At 40.6% G+C, this 22,118-nt stretch overlaps 1 protein-coding gene across 1 annotated transcript in view; it reads right to left on the reverse strand.

The window, feature by feature from the left end:
- Positions 1–22,118, reverse strand: part of Myo3b (myosin IIIB) — a 408,160-nt gene that overhangs the window by 235,107 nt on the left and 150,935 nt on the right. The window contains exons 10-18 of the mRNA XM_077110313.1: positions 21,769–21,865; positions 20,716–20,832; positions 19,555–19,659; positions 16,235–16,318; positions 15,159–15,361; positions 8,608–8,706; positions 8,142–8,256; positions 2,038–2,164; positions 103–313 (exon numbers count right to left, since the gene is read on the reverse strand). Of these exons, the coding sequence (XP_076966428.1) occupies positions 103–313; positions 2,038–2,164; positions 8,142–8,256; positions 8,608–8,706; positions 15,159–15,361; positions 16,235–16,318; positions 19,555–19,659; positions 20,716–20,832; positions 21,769–21,865 (1,158 nt within the window). The remainder of the gene's footprint in view (positions 1–102; positions 314–2,037; positions 2,165–8,141; positions 8,257–8,607; positions 8,707–15,158; positions 15,362–16,234; positions 16,319–19,554; positions 19,660–20,715; positions 20,833–21,768; positions 21,866–22,118) is intronic.

Raw genomic sequence — 22,118 nt, forward strand, 5'->3', positions numbered from 1 at the left:
AGAAAACCTCAAAGAGGGCAAAATGCTTCCTCTTGTAGACCCCAAGAGCCACCAGGTTGAGAACTGCTTTCCCAGGCCTTCGCTTGTTCTGGGGGCACTTGCCATATGTTTTTCTCTGGCTGCAGGAGTGTATTGATGCGATTCACAATCCAGCTGAAGAGCCTCCCATACAGAGCTTTCGACATGGCATCCCGAACATCCTCAGCCCTGTCCACAGGGTTGGCACGGACGATGGTCTCACCCCGGGTGACCACACAGTGGGATGTGAGGGCCTTCAGCAGCTCTTTGGGGCTGATGCAGAGAATAGAAGCAGCTGGAACAAAAAGTAAGGATGACACTGGGGAATGTGGCCATCCCTTCAATCAGTCTATGGTTCAGCATTTATTCAACACCTTCTAGGTACAAGCCCGTATCCTAGGTACTTCAAGATCAACAAGCTGGGACCCTAGCCCACGAAGCATTTAGATGGATACAGTGGCTCTCAAACTGATCTGAAGGCTCTTCATAAGTATTTTGTTGTTGTTGTTTTGCTTCATTTTTTTTATTGTGGGTTTTTATTTTGGATTATCTGAGAAGCATTCCACCTGGCTTCCAAAGACATAGCATCACAAAGAATTGTCTTGTGTTAAATCAGAGTGGACAAGGCACGTGCAAAGGGGGAATAGAACATTTCAGTAGAGAATACAGTTTCAGAAGAAAAAGGCAGACAGCCAGCACCAGAGAAGTCTCTGACAAATTACTAATTCATATTCATGCATAAAACACCATGCTACTTTTAAAATAATGGAAATGTGAGGATGCTCCTAGATTTCTCCTGGGATGGAAAGGGTCCACCTGTCTATCAGCTGCTGTTAGCCTGATAGTCAGGATTCTGCACTCCTCGGGGCTGGCAGGTGCATGTGCGCACACATCCAGAGGTTTTCTGAGCCTTCTCTGGACCCATACTTTTTCCATGACACTAAAACTGAACAGCTAATGAGCCCTGGAGGCAGACCCCAAGTCTTTTACTCTGATACACTGATCTGGAGATAGGAGAGGGCCCACCCACCTCGTAGCCTAGAAGTTGGATACTTGATGGTATCATTGAGGAATGATGCCTGGCTGTATTTAAAGAGAGCTCAGCCAGGAATTAGAACTTTTGAATACTATTCTCAGCTCTTTCATTGGCTTCCCTTGTGTGTCTTGGGAGAGCCACTTTCTTTGGGCTCCAGTTATCACCTGCAACACTAACATCGTTTTTTTGTTTGTTTATTTGTTTGTTTTTGATGCATACTAGGCAAGAACTCTACCACTGAGCTACATTCCCAGACTTAAAGTAAGGTGTTTTTATATTTTATTTTTTTATCCAGACAACAATATATTAATTTTTTTATTTTAAATAGGTTTTTGATGAAAAAAAGGGGGGATAGGGAGGGTGTGGTTGGAGGGAATGTCATAGACTGTATTCTCTTAGAGAGTCACAAAGTACACTAGTATATTAAAGGCCCTAAAAAATGCTGCAGTTTAACATAGAAAGTTTTTTAACTGTATTTAAATCAGCTTGCTTATTTATAACTGAGAATTCTCATTCTTTGTGCCACTGTAATTACCCACAGAACTTTAAAAATAAATTGGCGCCTGCTTTCTCTCCTGCAGGTGCTGATTCAGTAGGTCCACAGTGAGGACCAACCTCCTCCTTGTTTTAGGCAGTAGAATCCTATGAGAATCCTTACTCAGAAGCTCCATTTTTTTTTCCCCAAAAATATTCCTGCATTTTTCCCCTAAAACATTTGTAGATAATTTTCAAATGCAGCCAAGGTTGAGAACCACTGTCCAAAGTTACTGGCCATGGAATTCTTTTCTGTGGAATACCTATTTGCAATCTATGGATTGAGCATTGATACTCCATAGGATATCCTTAGGGAAATGCTGCTTAGTGAAAACATCCAGAGCCAATAGAATCAGCTAAAGCTGCATTTTATTCTACAGATTTTGGAAAACTACCACAGTGAAAGAAATATTGCTTGGCAACATAGCACAGAAGCATCAAATAATTACCGTTTTCCAAAGCTTCAGGATTGGGCACCTCACTTTTATCAGTTTGGTGTTGAGAGGAAATAGCTGCAAATTCAATGTTCCCGATATTCAAAATCCCAGCCAGAATTCTGTACACGGAGTGCACCTCCTGAAAAGGACATGGAGAACCGGATTTGAAGGTCATTGCCAATCAAACCAATGAGTCACTAGCTCTCTGGTGGAAACTGCTAGTTTTCCATCATCCCCCACCCCTTTCCTAGGCAGACACAAATTTCCCGACCTCCTTTGCAGTTAGAGGTGAAATTAACTAAATGGTATCAATGGAATAGGCAGAATAATGAGGCCCTCTTCTAGGATCAGGCTCTCTAGGGGTGAGCATGCACCCTCCATGCTTTCTTCCTCATTATTGCTGACTGGAACACCCAGCAACCCAGCCTCAACCATGCCACTGAGGACACTTTTAGACCAATGATGGATCAGTGGAACAGAGTTGCTCTGAAACCTGACCCTCCTTCCCTGGAATAGTGGTGAAAGAGGGAACTGGCCTTCTTTGTTCTTTAAGCCACTTTTTAGCTTTGTACTCTAACCAATGCCAGCTCCCAAATTCAGGTATGGTCCTGTCATCAAATCAAAGATATGTTCCTTTCACTTCTTTTGAGTGTAGCTTTTATGACGGAGTTGGGAGCACATCTCATGATGGCTCACTAGAATATCTCAAAGTTACATGATGCAGCATACGGTTATGAATGAAGTCAAGAAATGCTTTGGGACTCACTAGAATTATTTGTGTTATTGTAATATAATAATAAATAAATAGTTGGCCCTGGTCACCAGTTATTGGCACAAGAGCTGTTAGAATCCTTGACACTGGGTAACAGAAATCTTGTTTTTGGCACCATACCTGAGTTTATACTAATAAGGTGACTTAGTTAGTCTCTAGATAGACTCAGGATAGGGGCTGGTTAGCCAAGAATGTGCCTAGAGTCTAGAACTTTCAGTCCTCAACCCACCAAACTGGGGAGGAAAACAAGGCCAGAAATTGAGTTTATCAACAGTGGCCAATACTTCATCAATCAAGCATATGTAATGGACTTCCATTGAAACCCCTAAAAAATGGGCTTCTGAGAGCTTCCAAGTTGGTGACTACATGGAAGTGAGGGACAGTGGCATGCCCAGAGGGCACAGAAGCTCTGAGCCCTTTACTACCAGTGTTTTCCTTTGCATTTTTCCTTTGGCTATTCCTGGGTTTTATCCTTTCTTCTAAATCTGTAACAAAAAGTAAAGTGTTTTCCTGAGATCTATAAATCATTGCAGCAAATCAAACTTGGGAGAGGTTCATGGTAACTCCTAATTTATAACCAGTCCGTCAAAACGGGAGTCCTGGGACTTGCAATTGTTGCCTGAAGTCGGAGCAGTCTTAAGGGATCTAATGGTAATTTCAGGTGCATAGAATTGAATTGAATTGTAGGCCATTCAGCTGGTGTCAGAGAATTAGTTGATGTGTGTATAGGGGGAAAGACCTCACATATTTGATGTCAGAAATGTGAGTAAAAACAATTCAGATAATTTAAGTCATCTTTTATATTAAAAATTGAATATTTATGTAGCACTATTTGTTTTTAAAAATAAAGTTTATTTATTTATTTTAGAATTTACATTTTCTGTATTTGAAGCAATGACATGCTTAGGAAATTTCTGCATTTTATGTTTATAGATGGAGAAAAATGCTTCCACAAAAATACTCAGGCAGATTACTTGATTTAGTACTATACACAGTAGCAAACTAATAGAAACTGTCATTACATCATTGATAAAGCATCGCCCCCCAAATTGAGCTTTCCTGTAAACATTACTCAGTAAAGCCAAAAATTGAACACAGGCTTTAACAGTGACATCTGCTGGATACCTGATAATGCTACAAAGACAAATGAGGACTCTAAGCTGGCTTCTCCTGCAGATAAATATTTTTCTTCTAACTTCTAAATCAAAGGCAAGATGTCATGTTTCTGCCTTCAAGAATCACTGTTTAATCACACGACTTAAAAGTGGCTAAGGAGAACACCTACCAAATGGGTTTTCTGGGACTCGCTTGGATTTAACATGACAGCACCTCATTACCTTGATCAATACAGTGTGAGGCTTGCTGAGTGCATCAGGCGACTCCTGACTCCCTGGAGGCAGATCCAAGGGAGTGAAGGAGTCTCAGGCAGTGACTTCTACTACATCTGCTATTCTATATCCAGTTACTCGGGAGGATATCTAAAACTTGGGAATACTCTTAGAGGAAAAATGTACTTCCTCTAACTAAACATTATTACCTTTTATATGTTATAGTACAAGGCTCAAAACCTCCCCAAATAAAGTTTCTAGGTATTTCGCCCCTGGGATGATGATTCGCAAAGAAAATGGTTATCAAAGATCATGCCCTTGACACCAGCATCCCGCCCTGTTGCTTCTCTGGCAAGCATCTCTTCAACACAATGCCCAGGCAGCCAACAAAAGTGGAAAACTACCATGACCTTGAGTGAAAACTTTTAGGTTCAAACACTGTTTGACTCACCAGAGTTAATGGTAGCTCAAGTCTCCTTCCTTGGTTCAGTGAGAGAAGTGGGGAAGGAGTATCCAAGGCTCCCTTACGAAGGGGTTATTAGCCTTAGGGTGCTCCCTATGCACATTTCTGGGCTATTCCCCCTCTTGGCTCCTTTAGCCCTACATGTGGATTAATCAATGCTTCCTTTATGACCTAGAAACCTACATCCACCACTGTGTCTGCGTCAAACATCACCCATATACAGTCACGGCGAGCTCATTCTGCTGTATGTCCATCTGTGAAATGACTCCACCTTCCCCCACACTCTTGTTCAAAGTTCTCTTCATTTCTGCTCACAGACATCCTGGGGAAGCCTTTCTACCTCTCTCATGAAGTTTTCTCTTGCCTCATCTCCAACTATGGCACTTTTTCTGGAACCTCTGCCTTTTCTGTCTCTATCTCACTGCTCTCTCTTTTATTTCCCATCAGGCTCCAACTTTCTATATGAAAAAAAAAATGAGATAACTTCACTGAGAACAAGCAATATTATCAGGAAGACTAAGAAGTCCTCCAGTTGGGTCATCCTCCTAGACTGTGGATGAGTGTGAACTCAGCCTCTCCATCAGCTGGCCAAAGTGGGGACAGCGTCCTCCATCAAAGCCCCACTGTGGATGCATGGTCTCTGCTGCCTCTCTCTTTTTCTCAGAAGGCACTTCTTTACTGATATCAGCATTCCCCGGAAAGAGCTGAGGCCAGGCTGAAAGTTGAGAAGAACCTAGCACTGATTTACTGGACTCTCCCTCAACCTGGCTCCCAGGCTTCTCAGGCAGTTGTCCTCCTGTGCCTCCTTAGGAATTTACTTCTCCTATCAGTCTTGCTTTGCCTTCTTTCTTTTCTATAAATCCTTTAGTTTTTCACCAGTTCTGCACCAAGCCCTGCCTTAGGGCCATCTCCCTACAAGCTCTATCCAGCACCTTACTCTTCTCCTAGGCAGAGGTTCACAAGTGGGCATCTTAAAAGTCAATGGTACCCTATTGTCTAAGTGGAGACATTGGCCACTTCAAGACCCCCAAGTTATATTTTAACATAAAGCCCTTCAATCTCTCTCTCTTTGGATTCATATCTATTTTGAATAAAGGGAAGAAATTCTGCTCTGAACTCAAAGCCTTCTCCTTAACCCTCTGCACCCAGGGATCTGCAGGATATACCCAATCTTGACCATCACCTAGTCCATCAGCCCCCAAAGTTTTCATGTGGTATTAAATATAAATACATTTTAAAACTCCATGTATTTAATATGTTATGATAATTCCCATACCAGCAAAACAAGTATAATATTAAACATAAAACAGTATGGTTTGGCTCCAGACGTAAAAGTTGGAAAGCACTGGTATTCACGATAGGATTTTAGGAATGATCCCTTGAGACCCTTGCAAGACACCATCATCATTAGTACATAGTTCCTTCTACCAGAGAAGTTTCTTTACAATAAACTCATAGTCAAGTGTTCCTTGCAGTACTTTTGGCCAGTGTCCCAGAATTAAAATTCATCTTCCTGAGTCCTCACCAAGGTTTGCTATTCATAATTTTGCTGTTAAGGGTTTCAGAAAAACTTAAGGGATTTCTGCAGGGGACTAATGACCTTCCAAGAAGGACAGGAAACATAATTTTTATTGAATTGACCAGTTCACTTAAGTTCTGCCTAGAAATGTCTGCCAGAAAAACTTCAGAGAAAGTTCTGTTACATCATCCATTTGGCATCTGCTGCCTGACTTCATTGAATTGAATCTTCCTGAATTTAGTCACATTACTGTGAGTTTATAAACACAAAGTGAACTGAGTTAATCCAGCAAAACAGGTTGTCTGCACCAACATAAACACAAAATCTAATGTCAGGTAGAGAAGATCCAGCCTCTTCCTCAAATTTCCACAGTTGCTAACTGACATAATTTGGTTTATTTCAAGTATGAATTAATATTGAACATGGGAAAGATACAGAGATATGCCATTACTCCAGTTATTCATTTAACAGTGTAGGCCAGGCACAAATTAAGAATTTTTACAATCATTTTTATTTGATTCTTTTCATATTTATTTATACATTCATTCATTAATTCATTTCTACTGGACTTTTTTTTACACAGGGGCTAGGGATGGCTTACTTCAAGGACATATACTTAATTTCTTCTGTTTTTAATTTTGTTTCCTTAAAACAGCATCTGTTTGATTATTATCAGGGGTACTTAAAGGATTATTATAATAGCATTATTGTATGCATTCTATTAGCGCTGGGGCCAGTCTCTTCATAGCATTCTATAATCATCTGTATATTCCCTAGGAGTAAAATACTGTCAATCTTAGGGGCTGACTTTGCTATGGCTCCTGTAGCTTTTAAGGACATATGCCCCCAAACACTTTGGAATGACCCAGATGACTTGAAATGACTCTGCTGTCATGTCCACTCCACTTTGAGTGTTCTGGTGATGCTTATTGGATAAAAACCAGCTCTGGTAAATTAATAACATAAAGCTCCTTTAACAACGTTGAAACCTGTTTAATTGCTCTCCTCTAAGGAGCCAAGGGAAATATATTTCTATTTTTATCTGACCTTTGGGATTTTCCACTGTCTGTCAGTTTAAAGTCAGTGGGAGGCCAACAGAGAAAATTAGCAGCTGGATGGAAAAAGAAAGCTATTATTATGACTAAAATCAACCGTGCTGGGGAAGAGGGAAGGGCTAGCCAAACTCACTGGATTATAGAAGCAATCTATTCCGAGTGGCTGTCCCAAGGTGACTGGAGTGTTTTGTAACCTAATTCCTTAAGATGTAACACTCTTACCTACCTTCTAGTCATTTACTCCCTTTGTTAGAAAAGTAAAAGAAACTATGTTTTGCAAAATTGACGCATGAAGGCCAGATGCGATGACATAATGTATCTCTGAATAATATTTGAGCCTACGGTTATAAATAGTGTCTGTCACTCCTAGCATATATTTAAGAGAGAAACCTGTATCTGTGTGATAAGAGTAGTGCAATACTTAGAACTCTAGTTAAAAATGTACAACTATGTGCCGGGGAGAGGGAAGTGACAGCAAAAAAGTTAAAAGGGTCTTAATTAATTTGTCTCCATGCACAAAGAGTCACTTGCATAAATATAATTCTGTAGCTTGGGTGTAATGGGTGCATGCCTGTACTCTAGTCACAATTCACTTTCATGGTGAATGACTCCAACTCAAAAAGGGACACTCTTGCCTTGGTGCTCGTTATTCCGCTATCGTGAACTGATGATAGTGATAAGAATTCACAGATACATGATCCTGACAACAGTGCTTCTCTTCTTTATGTCCACTGGGTGTCTTGCTACAATGCAGATTCTGATTCAGTCATTCTTGGATGGACCCAAGATTCTGCATTTTAAATAAGTTCTCAGGAGATGACAGTTTGGGTCCTCAGACCACACTTGGAGTAGCAAGACCTTCTCAGATGACCACTGTGGCATGTGGAAAGTATCCTGCCCCAAGCTAGAACGTCCATGTCTTCACTCATGGTCATTGAAGATTAGTAACACTTGAGTTTCTCTCCTGACAATCACTTACCTTTTCAGAGAATCCAATAATCCTGAAACAATGCTGAATTGCTTCAAACTGGCTTCTGTAAGACTCCTTGGAAATTATGTCATACATGACTCTTCCAGTTTCATCAGCTATGTACCTAAATGAAATGGAATAGGACCAAACACCATGAGCACTGACTTGGAAAATGATACCTCAGGTTCCAGGACAAGTGCTACTTTGGCTCTTTTGGAAGTCATTTCCTTTACCATCTAACACTGTGGGGAATAATGGTGTACAAGGCTGAGTAAAATGGCTGTAGTTGAGTTTTTGAATATTCTAGAAAAAAAATGCAAATGGGCAGATGTGGTTCCTGCCACTTCCTCCTATGTATTTAAGTTAAATAGGCTGTGAGTTTCCAGTTAGGAAAGCAGATCCATTTACTTCTGAATTTGTCAGTTGCTAATTGTGCATTCATGCAAAATTAACAAGCCAAATCCCTGATACTTACCTAGGAGGTTTTTCCTCAGGAAGTTTGAACTCAGAAAGTTTCTTTTGGTGATAAAGACCAGCATAAATATAGTAAAATATGTGAAAATTTTTCTCTCCCCTAAAACAAAAAGAAAGAGACTTTATTAATACCATGTTCTGGGATTCCCTACCATAAGTCATTTATATCATTTCCTTTCGTTACAAAATATTCGATGGTAAGTTTTCATTCTCAGCTAATTAAATATACTTCACTCCAATTGCTGAACAGTAATAGAGTTAGGATTCATAATGTAATCCTCACAATGTTACATATTTAAACACACTTTACTATAAGCAGAGGGAAGTTTTACAGAATGGAACAGGTAGGTGCTCAGGTTACACATATTTAGAGCTCTTTCACTTCCAGCCCCACACCTATGCATCTGTCACATGCCTTCTGTTGCTTCAGAGACAGTGAGGTTCAACTTAGATCAGTCAAACTCCTCCTTTCCTGGAACCTCGGGCAGGAAGTCCCTTACAGGTCCTACAAGGAAGGATTAGTCCCAGAACTGAGGTCTGCAGACTCCTAAGTTGGTGTACTCTCAAGTACCACTCAAAATGTCATTCCTTAGTCTCTCTGGTCTTCTGCTGTCTACCCCTTTTAGGCCACTTTGGTCAGAGCCTTTTTAGATAGGTGCACAGCCTGGGAGCTGGAGTCAGTTTATGATGGGAGAAATGTTCTTGTCACTGCTCTGTATCCCTGATGTCCCTATCTGCCGTTCCTCACTCCTTTATTCACTCAATAAATTTAAAAATTAATCTTTATCTTTTAAAATAAATTGTATTGTGTATATTTAAGGTATACGATATGATGTTATGGGATATGGACACATAATAAAAAGGCTACTATTCAACTAATAAATGTATTGAGTACTGATCAAGGCGGGTACCGTGTTGTGGGGTGTCAGGGACACAGGACTGAGAAGATTCATGGCCTTTTGGAGCATTCCTTCTGGAGATGGGTTAGATGAAACAAATAGAAACGCCCACCAGATGAGGGCTTTGGACGAAATGAGCAGGGGGCTGAGTTGAGTGCTGAGAAAAGGGATGACCTGTGTCAAGTCAGGGGAGGGCCTGTCTGAGGAAACCATGGTAACGTGAAGCCCTAACGTCTGGAGAGGGGCTGGAAGGAGCTACAAAGAGAAGGGGAAAGAAAGCTTCTAAACAGGGCTCTGAGCACAATACCCATGAAGGTTGAAAAAAACAGCCCTTCTAAACACAAGGGCTCTGAGCACAACACCCATGAAGGTTGAAAAGGGTGCCAGTGAGAAGGAGTGGACAGGCAGGCAGCACCAGCCCACACAGGGACTTGGGAGGCACTAGAAGTACATGGCGTGGACAGATCTGTAGTGAAAGTACTGTCCAGCCACAGCATGGGACTAGATTGTAAGAAGCCACAATGTATACAGAGAGACGCGTTGGGAGGTCCAGGTGAGAAAGCAATGTGGCCTAGATAGGGGAATGGCAGAGGTGATGGAGAGGGTGGGCTTAAATACATGCTTTGGAGAAACAACCAAAAGAACAGCCTAATAGATGGAATGAAGGTGGGAGCTGGGGTCTGCCTCCTAGTTTCTACCTTGAGCATGGAGGGATGGGGGCTGCACTGAGTCTGGAGGAGGTACACCTGGCACAAATACCACTTGTTCCTTAACCTTCCATTAAAGGTTTGGCAGGCTTTGGCTGACCCATCTTGATCGTACTCTCCTACAGTTTTTTTTTGTTTTTTTTTTTTTTTTTTTTTTTGCAAACACTTCTGATTCTCAATTCTTTCAAATTTCCCCTCAAAGTCCATCCCTTGCATAAATCCGATTTGATCTCCATCCCTTTATCTATCAGGATTGGCTAGGTCTTGCCACCATTGTAAACACCATGAGATCTTTTTTTTTTTTTAATTAATTTTTATTGTAGGTTGTTTAAAACATTACATAGTTCTTGATATATCATATTTCACACTTTGATTCAAGTGGGATATGAGCTCCCATTTTTACCCCATATACAGATTGCAGAATCACATCAGTTGCAGAACCATTGATTTACATATTGCCATTCTGGTGTTTGTTGTATTCTGCTGCCTTTCCTATCCTCTACTATCCCCCCTCCCCCCTCCCCTCCCCTCTTCTCTCTCTACCCCCTCTACTGTAGTTTATTTCTCCCCCTTATATTTTTCCTCCTTTCCCCTCACTTCCTCTTGTATGTAATTTTGTATACCCCTGAGGGTCTCCTTCCATTTACATGCAATTTCCCTTCTCTCTCCCTTTCCCTCCCACCTCTCATCCCTGTTTAATGTTAATCTTCTTCTCATGCTCTTCGTCCCTACTCTGTTCTTAGTTACTCTCCTTATATCAAAGAAGACATTTGGCATTTGTTTTTAAGGGATTGGCTAGCTTCACTTAGCATAATCTGCTCTAATGCCATCCATTTCCCTCCAAATTCTATGATTTTGTCATTTCTTAATGCAGAGTAATACTCCATTGTGTATAAATGCCACATTTTTTTTATCCATTCGTCTATTGAAGGGCATCTAGGTTGGTTCCACAGTCTTGCTATTGTGAATTGTGCTGCTATGAACATGGATGTAGCAGTGTCCCTATAGTGTGCTCTTTTTAGGTCTTTAGGGAATAGACCGAGTAGGGGAATAGCTGGATCAAATGGTGGTTCCATTCCGAGCTTTCCAAGAAATCTCCATACTGCTTTCCAAATTGGCCGCACCAATTTGCAGTCCCACCAGCAATGTACAAGAGTACACTTTTCCCCACATCCTCGCCAGCACTTGTTGCTGTTTGACTTCCTAATGGCTGCCAATCTTACTGGAGTGAGATGGTATCTTAGGGTGGTTTTGATTTGCATTTCTCTGACTGCTAGAGATGGTGAGCATTTTTTCATATACTTGTTGATTGATTGTATGTCCTCCTCTGAGAAATTTCTGTTTAGGTCCTTGGCCCATTTGTTGATTGGGTTATTCGTTATCTCATTGTCTAATTTTTTTAGTTCTTTGTATATTCTGGATATTAGGGCTCTGTCTGAAGTGTGAGGAGTAAAGATTTGTTCCCAGGACGTAGGCTCCCTATTTACCTCTCTTATTGTTTCTTTTGCTGAGAAAAAACTTTTTAGTTTGAGTAAGTCCCATTTGTTGATTCTAGTTATTAACTGTTGTGCTATGGGTGTCCTATTGAGGAATTTGGAGCCCGACCCCACAGTATGTAGATCATAGCCAAATTTTTCTTCTATCAGACGCCATGTCTCTGATTTGATATCAAGTTCCTTGATCCACTTTGAGTTAACTTTTGTGCATGGCGAGAGAAAGGGATTCAGTTTCATTTTGTTACAAATGGATTTCCAGTTTTCCCAACACCATTTGTTGAAGATGCTATCCTTCTTCCATTGCATGCTTTTAGCCCCTTTATCGAATATAAGATATTTGTAGTTTTGTGGATTGGTTTCTGTGTCCTCTATTCTGTACCATTGGTCCACCCGCCTGTTTTGGTACCAGTACCATGCTGTTTTTGTTACTATTGCTCTGTAGTATAGTTTGAAGTCTGGTATAGCTATACCGCCTGATTCACACTTCCTGCTTAGCATTGTTTTTGCTATTCTGGGTCTTTTATTTTTCCATATGAATTTCATGATTGCTTTCTCTATTTCTACAAGAAATGCCGTTGGGATTTTGATTGGCATTGCATTAAACCTATAGAGAACTTTTGGTAATATCGCCATTTTGATGATGTTACTTCTACCTATCCATGAACAGGGTATATTTTTCCATCTTCTAACCATGAGATCTTAATGCCTAATCTCAGCCAAGGCTTACTTCCTGCTCAGAGTCCCCGTCCATGGTGCTGTGGAGGGGATCAGCAGTTGAACTGTGTTCATTGTAGTTACGTAGTTATGAGTGGGCCCAGCCCATGGACCAGCCACCATCTTAGTCTTTGCCAGCCTCTGGAAAGCTACCATTAAATGCCCATTTGCCAAAACTGACTATAAGACCACACTCAGCAACACGGGGACCAGGAAGGGGAATCCTACAGAGTGCCCACAAGTGATAAGAACCACCATGGATGAATAGGACTTGTAAGGCCTACCTTCTCTTCACCTCATTTAATTCTCCTAAGAGCCTTGTGGAGTTGGCATTATTAAGCCCGTGCTGCACGTGAGGAGAGTGAGGAGCAACACTCCCCAGAAAGCAGTGCAGGTGTGAGAGGAACACTCCACACAGTAGCTTTGTAAAAGAGCACTTTACGTGTGAACACAGAACAAGATAGTCTCCATTCTGTCAGAGGTCGCTCCCTAAAGGTTAAAATCATTCTAATTTGGGGACAAAGAAAGAAGCAGGGAACCTTGTAAAAATAAATCAAGAAGCCACAGAGAAACATAAATGTTTCTCACTCCATTTCCTGTTCACTTGTTTAATGTTCACAACAGCCTCCATTGTGTGAGGAAACTAAGAGCATGGTAGAGGAAGAAGCTTAGGTTTTGCTTGGGTTTTCTGTGGTGCCAGGGATTGACTCAGGCTCTGCCCAGGCCGGACAAGTGCTCCAGCACTGCACCCCCCACCTCACCCCACCCCATCCCCACCCCTGTGCTTGGGTTCTTAGGCTAAACCCAGGCCTGTGGGTTCTCCTTGCCTAGCAGCCCTGGGAAGGTCCCCCTCTCTACACTCATCCAGGCTGACATTCTCTATGTAGATTTAACAACAGCCCCTGACTCTGCACCACAAGCCTTCTCTCATCTCCATTGATTCATGGAAACTAGCGTTAGCATTTCAAAATGCAAGTTGGGTTTTGTGACTCCCTTCTTGGAAATGTTCCACAGCCTAAGAGTGGTTTTCAAAAAAGGTCCAAAATCCTCAGCCTGCCTCCAGAGCCCTGCACAAACTGCTCTCAGTCTCATCTTTGCCATTCTCTGGATTCCTGCTCTCATCCCCACCTTGTTGGCTAACTCCTAGAGATCCTCAGATCTCATATTCAATGTCTGGTATGAGGAGCTCTTCTTTCCTCCAGGACTAGCTGATGTGTTCTTCCTTTCTCCTGTTTCACCTTCCTAGAACCTTACAGTGCTTCCTGGCACCTATCACAGTTGCTCTACATTTGTGTTTATTTGTTTAATAACCAAGATCTTCCCATCTCTCCCCAACCTTCCATGTACTTCAAGCTCAATAAATACAACAATCTTGTCTGTCTTGTTGACTCTTTCAGCCCCAGGAAAGAACACAACACTGGAATACAGCAGGCATTCAATAGTGTATGTCTAGGTCCAGATGAAGCTATACTCCTGAGGAACTCTGGTGTCCTGCAGTGATAATAATGGCAAGAGTGGCTAACACTCTGAGAGCATGTACCATATCAGGCATTCTTTAAAGTAATTTATATAAATGAACTCATTAATCCTCCCAGCAAACCCTAAGGTGGGCAGTAATAGCATCTTCATTTGACAGATTAGGCACAGAAAAGGTTGTGATATGCCCAAGATCTCAGTGTCAGGGCTAGCATTTGAACTCAGAGCAAAGCCCATGCTATTCATTACAATTACCTATTTTTAAAAAATGATTTTTAGTTGTCAGTGAATCTTTATTTTATTTATTTATATGCAATGCTAAGAATTGAACCCAGCTCACACATGCTAGGCAAGCCCTCTGCCACTGAGCCATAACCGCAGCCCCTGATTATAATTACCTATTAATATTGTTTTTCTTAAGACAGAATAATTGTGAATATTTTTCTCTCATCGAGAGGGAAAAAATGAACATAAGGAATATCCTCTGCTTTTCTTTTTAAATAGACAAATTCAATTTTAAGGGATCTAATGATTTTTTAAAATTATGTTTGTGGTGTCAAAAATTAAACACAGGGCCTCACACATGCAAGGCAAGCTCTCTATCACTGGGCCACACCTCCAGCCAAGATCTAATGAATTTTAAAAGTGTCTGCAATACTGTTAAATTCTACTGATTACAGCCAGTTTAGGAAAAGCAAGTACACCTATTCCAAAAGCACTTTAACCCCAACCCTTTGTATTGTGCCCCTTCACATCTTTTTGGTCAAAAATTACCACTGATCCTTTGCTTAAACAATTAATTCCTTGCTCTTGTGGAGGCTGGGGAAATGGGAAAGAGCAAGGATGAAGATGGAACCATTAAAATTCTCAAAGCTACTGGGCACTATGGCACACACCATAATCCTATAATCCCAACAACTCAAGTGGCTGAGGCCTGAGGATCACGAATCTGAGGCTGACCTCAGCAACTGGAGCTCTCAGCAACTTAGTGAGAAAGAAAGAAAGAGAAGGGAAGGAGGGAGGGAGTGAGGGAGTGAGGGGAAGGAAGGAAGGAAGGAAGGAAGGAAGGAAGGAAGGAAGGAAGGAAGGAAGGAGGGAGGGAGGGAGGGAGGGAGAAAAAAGGAGGAGCTGGGGATGCAGTTCAGTGGTACAGTGCTCCTGGGTTCAATCCCCAGCACACATGTGCACACACACACACAAAATCCCAAAGCCTCCAAATTTATATTGCAGAATAAAAACAGAGATAAGTAGTGCACTCACGTTGCCTGTTTTATAACTCTGGACTTCTCAAGGAGATATTCAGAGATTCTTGCCCCCATCACAGCTCCGGTTGGTGTAAACATCATTTCCAGATATTTTCCAAAACGGCTTGAGTTGTCATTGATGGCTGTGCATGCATTCCCAAAGGCTTCCACTAGGGAGTTGACTTGTAGAATTTTCTCTCGCAAGGTCTGATTATTGGCCTAGGCCAGAAGATAGTCAAGAGAAGCCCTCAGAAACATTACTCCAGCAAAGTCGCTGCAGGCCCTCTCTTGCTGCCAAAGTTCACACTATTTCCAAAGAGCACCATTTGGGGGGATTAGCCACAACTGCCCACATCACTTTCTCCAATGAGCAACTCACCAGGTGGGTATGAATCAGATTAGGCTAGGTGAGGACAGTAGCTTTGAAATCTTGCTGTATCTCATTTACAATCTTTGATAGGTAAAATGCAAAACAGTTTAAACAGAACTTTAAATACATAGATGCCATAATTTTTCTCAGTCATTCATTATAGTCTTCACTTAGCCTCTTCTACTAAGTAAATATATATATATATATATATATATATATATATATATATATATATATATATATATTCCTGAAATTCTTTAGTTATATAACACATTAATTCTGAGTATCAGCAACCACTAGGCTAATTCTGCAATTGTTTCTTCAATGTCCACTTCACCAAACTTAAACGTTCATTTCCCTTAACTTTTGCCAAAGATGTTCATTTTCCATCCCTCCCATTCCCGTAGCAGCTCTCCCTGATCTGTTCATAGTGTTTAATCACTTTTACAACTTAATAGCTCCATGTTTCTATTACACTGAAAACATGAAAAATTAATAGCCACTAATCTGGCGAGTTCGCACTGGCATTATTTTCCTCCCTATGTGAAACAAGGTTGGCATGCTGACATCTTAAGAGGATGAGCTCCCAGGAGGCAAATGTAACAAAGATGGAATGTTTTTATGTAACCCCTAATAAAAAGCAGTACTGCCACCACTTATGAAACAGGCAGCTGCTCTGCAGGAACTCCTAGCCATGATACACAAAGCAGGTCAGTCAATACCTTTCCCAAGAAAGTCAGATGCTGAACAATCAGGTGGGCGCTTTCCGTCTTCCCTGAGCCACTTTCTCCACTGATGACAATGCACTGACATGGGAAATGGAGTATAGAGAGAAGAATTCAGGGCCATGAAACAACTTGTACATTCAGCCGTGGTCTTCATATAACATCCTCTGTTGTATACTTCGATTTTTCACCAAGCAATAAATCTATCCTACAAATCTTTCTATTTCAGTACATGGAGAGCTTCTTCAACCTTGGGCACAGCTACTTGTCATTTCAGTGTACAGATGTACGTTAATCTGTTTCTTGATATACTTGAGGTTTTTTTTTTTCTTCTGTCATTACAAACAATGTTTCAATGACTAATGCTATACACAGGTCATTATATTTATATGCAGGTTCATCTACAGAATAAATGCTGAGAAGTGGGGTTATTCATTATAAATTTGATAGATACTGCCAAATTGCTTTCTTAAGGACTGTACCAATGTATGAAAATGCCTGCCCTCCTACAGCCTCATTAACACAGTAGATTGGATCTTTGCCATCCTGATAGGTTAAAAAATGGAATCTCAGAGCAATTTTAATCTGCATTTCTTTTATTAGAGTAATGTTGGGCATCTCTCCATATGCTTAAGGTCATTTGTATTTTTCTTATACAACCTATCCATATCCTTTGCCTATTTTTTATTGCATTGTTGACCTTTTTATAATTCATTTCTAGGAACTCTTCATGCATAAAGGAAATGAGTGGCTGTGGCATAATAAAAAGTTTGGGTTTCGTCCCTGGTTTCTGGCATAAACCCTTGGAATCTCTTGAGTAGCCGGAATGATAGGAGCATTTTTGTTATTCACAAGGAGCTCCTTTGAATCACACCTCAGTTTACTAATGAAGTGATTCAAGGTGAGGGATCTAGGCTGCTTCTAGAGGGGACTGGTCACCAGAAAGACCAAGCAGGTGATTAGAGGGTGGGAACCATCAGCCCTACCTCCCAAACTCCGGGAAGGGGAACGAGGTTGGAGATTGAGTTATGAAGACTCTTGAACAATGATTTCAATGAGCTTCTAAGATGATGAACACATGGAGTATAGGGAGGGCTGTCCAGAACAGATGCACCTCCCCCTGTAGCTTGCCCTCTGCATCTCTCCCATGTGTCTGGTACTAGGTCGTACCCTTTATAATACAGCAGTAAACTTAAGTATTTCCCTGAATCTTGTGAATTGTTCTAGTGAATTAGCAAACCTGAGGGGGGTCCTGGTGACCCCTGAATTTGCATTTGGTTTGGTAGAACTGTAAGATGCCTGGCTACTCCATTTGAGGCTGGTTTCTGAATCAGGGCAGTTTTGTTGGATTGAGCCCTTAACCTGTAGATTCTAATTCCAGATAGATAATGTCAGAACTAAATTGAATTGAATTGAATTGTAGGATGCCCAGTTGATGTCAGAGAACTGGAAAATTGATTAGTTTGGAAAACACACATTTAGTGTCAGGAAAAAAGAAAAAAATACAGCACAGTGGGTGTAACTTTTTAACTTGAAAACTACATTATCTCATTCCATTTACTTCCTCTCCATGAAGTCTATGGACATTTCACAAATCTCTGAGAGCAGTAAGAATCTGGAGAAACCAAGTTTCTAACCTACAGTGAATCCATGCATTCCATTTTATAACCTGTATTGTTGTAATTTTATTTATTTCTCAACAACCCCAAGTTCGGATTTTGCAGGTCTTAGGAAATATACACATGGTGATTTTTCTCATAAAATCTACACTCCAAATTAGATCACATCTCACACAGAATAAAGAAACAAAAGAAAATACACCTGTTGAGAGTAAAGGAGTGGTCAAATGTAGGATGTATCACTAAGATGAATGGGAAGCCGGAGGGTTAAAGGGTGAGTAAAATCTGTGGTGAACTGGCATTGAGTTTAAAGCTCATTCAGTCTTAGCCCAGCTAAACAGTGTGATGCAAGATCACTGGCAACCCAAGTGCAAAATGTCATGTGAAAAGGTCCAAGTCATGAAAATTCTGAGGCCTGAATAGGAAGGAATTTCATTTAAGCCCTTCTATACTATTATTATCATTGTCATGTAATCATGTTCTCACTATACCGTTTTTCACCACATGATCATCACTATCACATAACTGTTGCACCTATTTTTTCAGTCTAAAAATTGTTTTATGGGTGGTACGTTCCTATAATCCCAATGGTTCAGGAGCCTGAGGCAGGAGGATCTTGAGTTCAAAGCCAGCCTCAGCAATGGTGAGGAGCTAAGCAACTCAGTGAGACCCTGTCTCTAAATAAATTACAAAATAAGGCTGGGGATGTGGCTCAGTGGTTGAATGCCCCTGAACTCAATTCCTGGTACAAAAAAAAAAAAAACTGCTTTAGAACCTTTCATTCCATAATCATCATGAGGTACAATTCTATTTCTCATGTTGTTTAAAAGGTAAAGAGAGCAATGAGTTCACCAGTGGTGTATGGATGCATGTTTGTCTTCTCATGCACTGCGAGCCTGAAGCCTGGGATTCTCAGGGCAGTGCGTGCACATTGTCAGTGTATTTCTGAAAGGTGACTTTCAACTTGTGTGGTTGGTTTAGAGCACTGCAGTACTCACAGTAAACACATCTTATATGAACAATATCAAAGATGAGGTATCAGATTTACCAGTGATAGCGGTGCAGAATCTTTAGACACAGATAATTAAATTTTCTAAGTTTATATTCTGCAACACTGTAGTAAATTTTCTCAAGTGTAATATTTCAACTGTAATGCACAAATCAATAACAATTAATGTTAACTTTTGTTTCCAGACACAAAAAATGTTCATTAAACTGTCATGAAAAAATGACCCATTTGGACTATTCCATTTTAATGTATATTTGCGAGTATTCTGTGCATCCTAATCTTAAACGAAAGACAGTTTAATAATAAATTATATTTAGAGTAATACTGGCATAATTTTAAAAAAAAGAAAAAAAAGAATCACATAATGGTTGTATCCTAACTTTTTGAAAAACACACACAAACACATACAACCCTTGGCATAAATCTTCAATGATTATGTGGTGAAATATAGTATTTGTATTAGAAACTTTATTACTTAGTATGAGAGGTGAGTGCTCTTGGTGTGAATGTTTCACATTTCTCCAAGCGGGCTTTGCTTTCTCCTGCTATTGTGGCCTTATCAGTGTTGCAGCTGCCCTGAGCTGCGATTTCATTTCCCATTTCCTGCAGCCTCAGCAGCAGAATGGAAAGGTTCCAGGAAGATTCAGGAGCTGAAGGGTACCTGGTAGGAAAGGAAGTTGGGTCCCTACCTGGTCTTTGCTGAAAGTAACCAAGCACTGGTAAGCAGCATCAGCTGATGCAAATATGTGGGGGGGATTCGAGATGCGCTTCACCCCGTGATAGAGCCTGGAAAACTGAAGAAAACAGTAACTAATTTAAAGGAAACTTCTAAGGGTCCACTGGACCATCTAATGCTTTCACCATCTGTTGCCCAGGAAACCAAGGTTGTATTACTTATGTAGGAACTTGCTGTCTCAGGAAGGCTTTGCAGTCTGCAGGTCCGAGTTCAAATTCCAGCTCTTGGGAGCCTGTGCCAAGGCATTAACTTCTTTGTGCTAAGTCTCCTCATCTGCCAGACAGGCTTACAAATAGCACCTATGTCACAGAGTTGTGGGAAATGATCACAACCCAGTGCCTGGCACGTCATAAGCACTTGATAATTGTTAGCTATTGTTGCAGCTTGCTTTAAAAAGTTACCCTCCATACCTTTCTAGTATGTTGCATTATTATTTGCAGTTTGGAGTATATATACCTCTAGGGTGGCTTGATTTTATTACCACATCATCTTTCTTTTCATTTGCTTGTGTGATTTTACTTATTATTAATTTGATTGATTGACCAATTGATATAAGCCTTGGGGATTGAACCCAGGGCCTCATGCATGCTAGGCAGGCACTCTACCACTAAGCAACAACCGCAGGCCAGCTTTAGTAATTTTGAATTTCTTCAAGGAGACATGCTCTGTTATGGCTTAGATGTGAGCTATCCCCCCAAAACTCATGTCTGAAGCAATGCAAGAAGGTTTACCCAATCAATAAATTAATCCCCTGATGGATTAACTGAGTGGTAACTGAAAGCCAGTAGGATGTGGCTAGAGGAAGTGAATCCCAGGGGTATGCCTTTGGGGTATATATTTGTATCTGGCAAGTGGAGTCTCTTTCTCTCTCTGCTCTCCGATCATCATGTGAGCTGTTTCCCTCCACCACACTCTTCTGCCATCATATTCGGTCTCACCTTGAGCCCTGAGGAATGGAGCCTGCTGTCTATGGAACAAGACCTCTAAAAGCGTGAGCCCTTAAATAAACATCTTCTCCTTTACAATTGCTCTGGTAGGTCTTCTAGTCACAGCAGCAAAAAAAAAAAAAAAAAAAAAAAAACTGACTAACACATGCTCTTAAAGTATTCCTTACCTGTGGAGAGTAGATGCTTAGATTCTGGAAGGGGTTTAAGGCAATTAGAATATCTCCAACATATGTGTAAATCAGTGAGTCGGCATAACGCTTCTGCAAGTGATGAATAATTGTTTCCTGAGAAGTGGAAAATAGGTATTGAGAGCAGAAGACATTATATTCAACCAAGCTAGAGATTCTAAAAATAACAACGAATTTATTCCTATAAGAATATTATTCTCTAAAAGATTGAAGTAGTTCATTGAAATTATACAATGATCCTACTGATCTCAAGTCACTAAAATGGCACAGATATTTGTCTTGAAAGAAGAAAAATAGGGATATACTGAAAAAATTAGAAGTTGTTAAAGGATATTGAAATAGTCAACAAAAATTTTATTTGTTATTGGGAAAAAAAGCTTGTCTTACCCAATCAAAATGTTCTATTTAGAATTTGGTTAGGCTATCCCTATGGTAAAGTACAGAAAAAATTGTAATTTCATTTCTCAAAGCATTGCACTTAAAATCTAGGTGGTAGGAATATGGAATTGAACACTTTGACATTATGCATTAGTGATTCAGTCGTTGAAATTAAAGCTCCCAAGAGTTAGACTCAGCAGAAGCAGGTCCAGCACAATTAACGGCTCTATTAAATGTGCATATTTTAAATGAGGATTATCACAGTATTCAGCTTTAGAATGTGAGCTATATTAACTTCACTATTTCCCTAAATGAAGTGCCTCTTAATGAAGAACAAACAACTATCTTGAGGGTTAATTGCCATTTTTTATTAGGCAGAAAATAATTTCAGGGATAGAATCCATCATCTAGCCCTGTCATATAATGGGCTTTATAAGAAAAATCTAAATTCTTTCTCTTCATCACTGTAGGGGCTCTAAATGAAAACAAACAGGATCATAGTCACAGCAACCGAATGCTCCCTGAGTTTCACCCCATGGCTATACAATTAAATTGTCAAATGACCTTAGAAGAACATGGTCTACGACAGAAAGGTCAAACCATTCACATGCAACAAACGCCTTCAATGAGAACTGTCTACTAAATATTCAGTACCTCATCCAGGACCTCGAGATTGACCAAATCATCCTCGAGGCAGTATTTTTCAGCATCCTGCACATGATAGGGTCCCCTGGTATGCATCCTCTCATGCCTAGAAATGTATCAAGAGAGTATTGGCATTCAGGCAGTAAATAACATAGCAGAAGGTTTTAATGAGGATGGCTCGTTCCCAATGTTGTCACATGACATGTTAAGAGACTTCAGAGATGGAGAGAGAAAGAATAAGCCGAGTGCAGATGCCCAGGCTCTCCCTGTGGAGCTACCAGTGGGAGGTGGTAGCTCTCTCTCCTGCCAAGTGGGGGGTATTACCAAATGGGCCCGCCCATCACATATATTTACTTTCC

The sequence above is a fragment of the Callospermophilus lateralis genome, chromosome 9 (genome assembly GCF_048772815.1).
Source record: "Callospermophilus lateralis isolate mCalLat2 chromosome 9, mCalLat2.hap1, whole genome shotgun sequence".
Classification (NCBI taxonomy): domain Eukaryota; kingdom Metazoa; phylum Chordata; class Mammalia; order Rodentia; family Sciuridae; genus Callospermophilus; species Callospermophilus lateralis.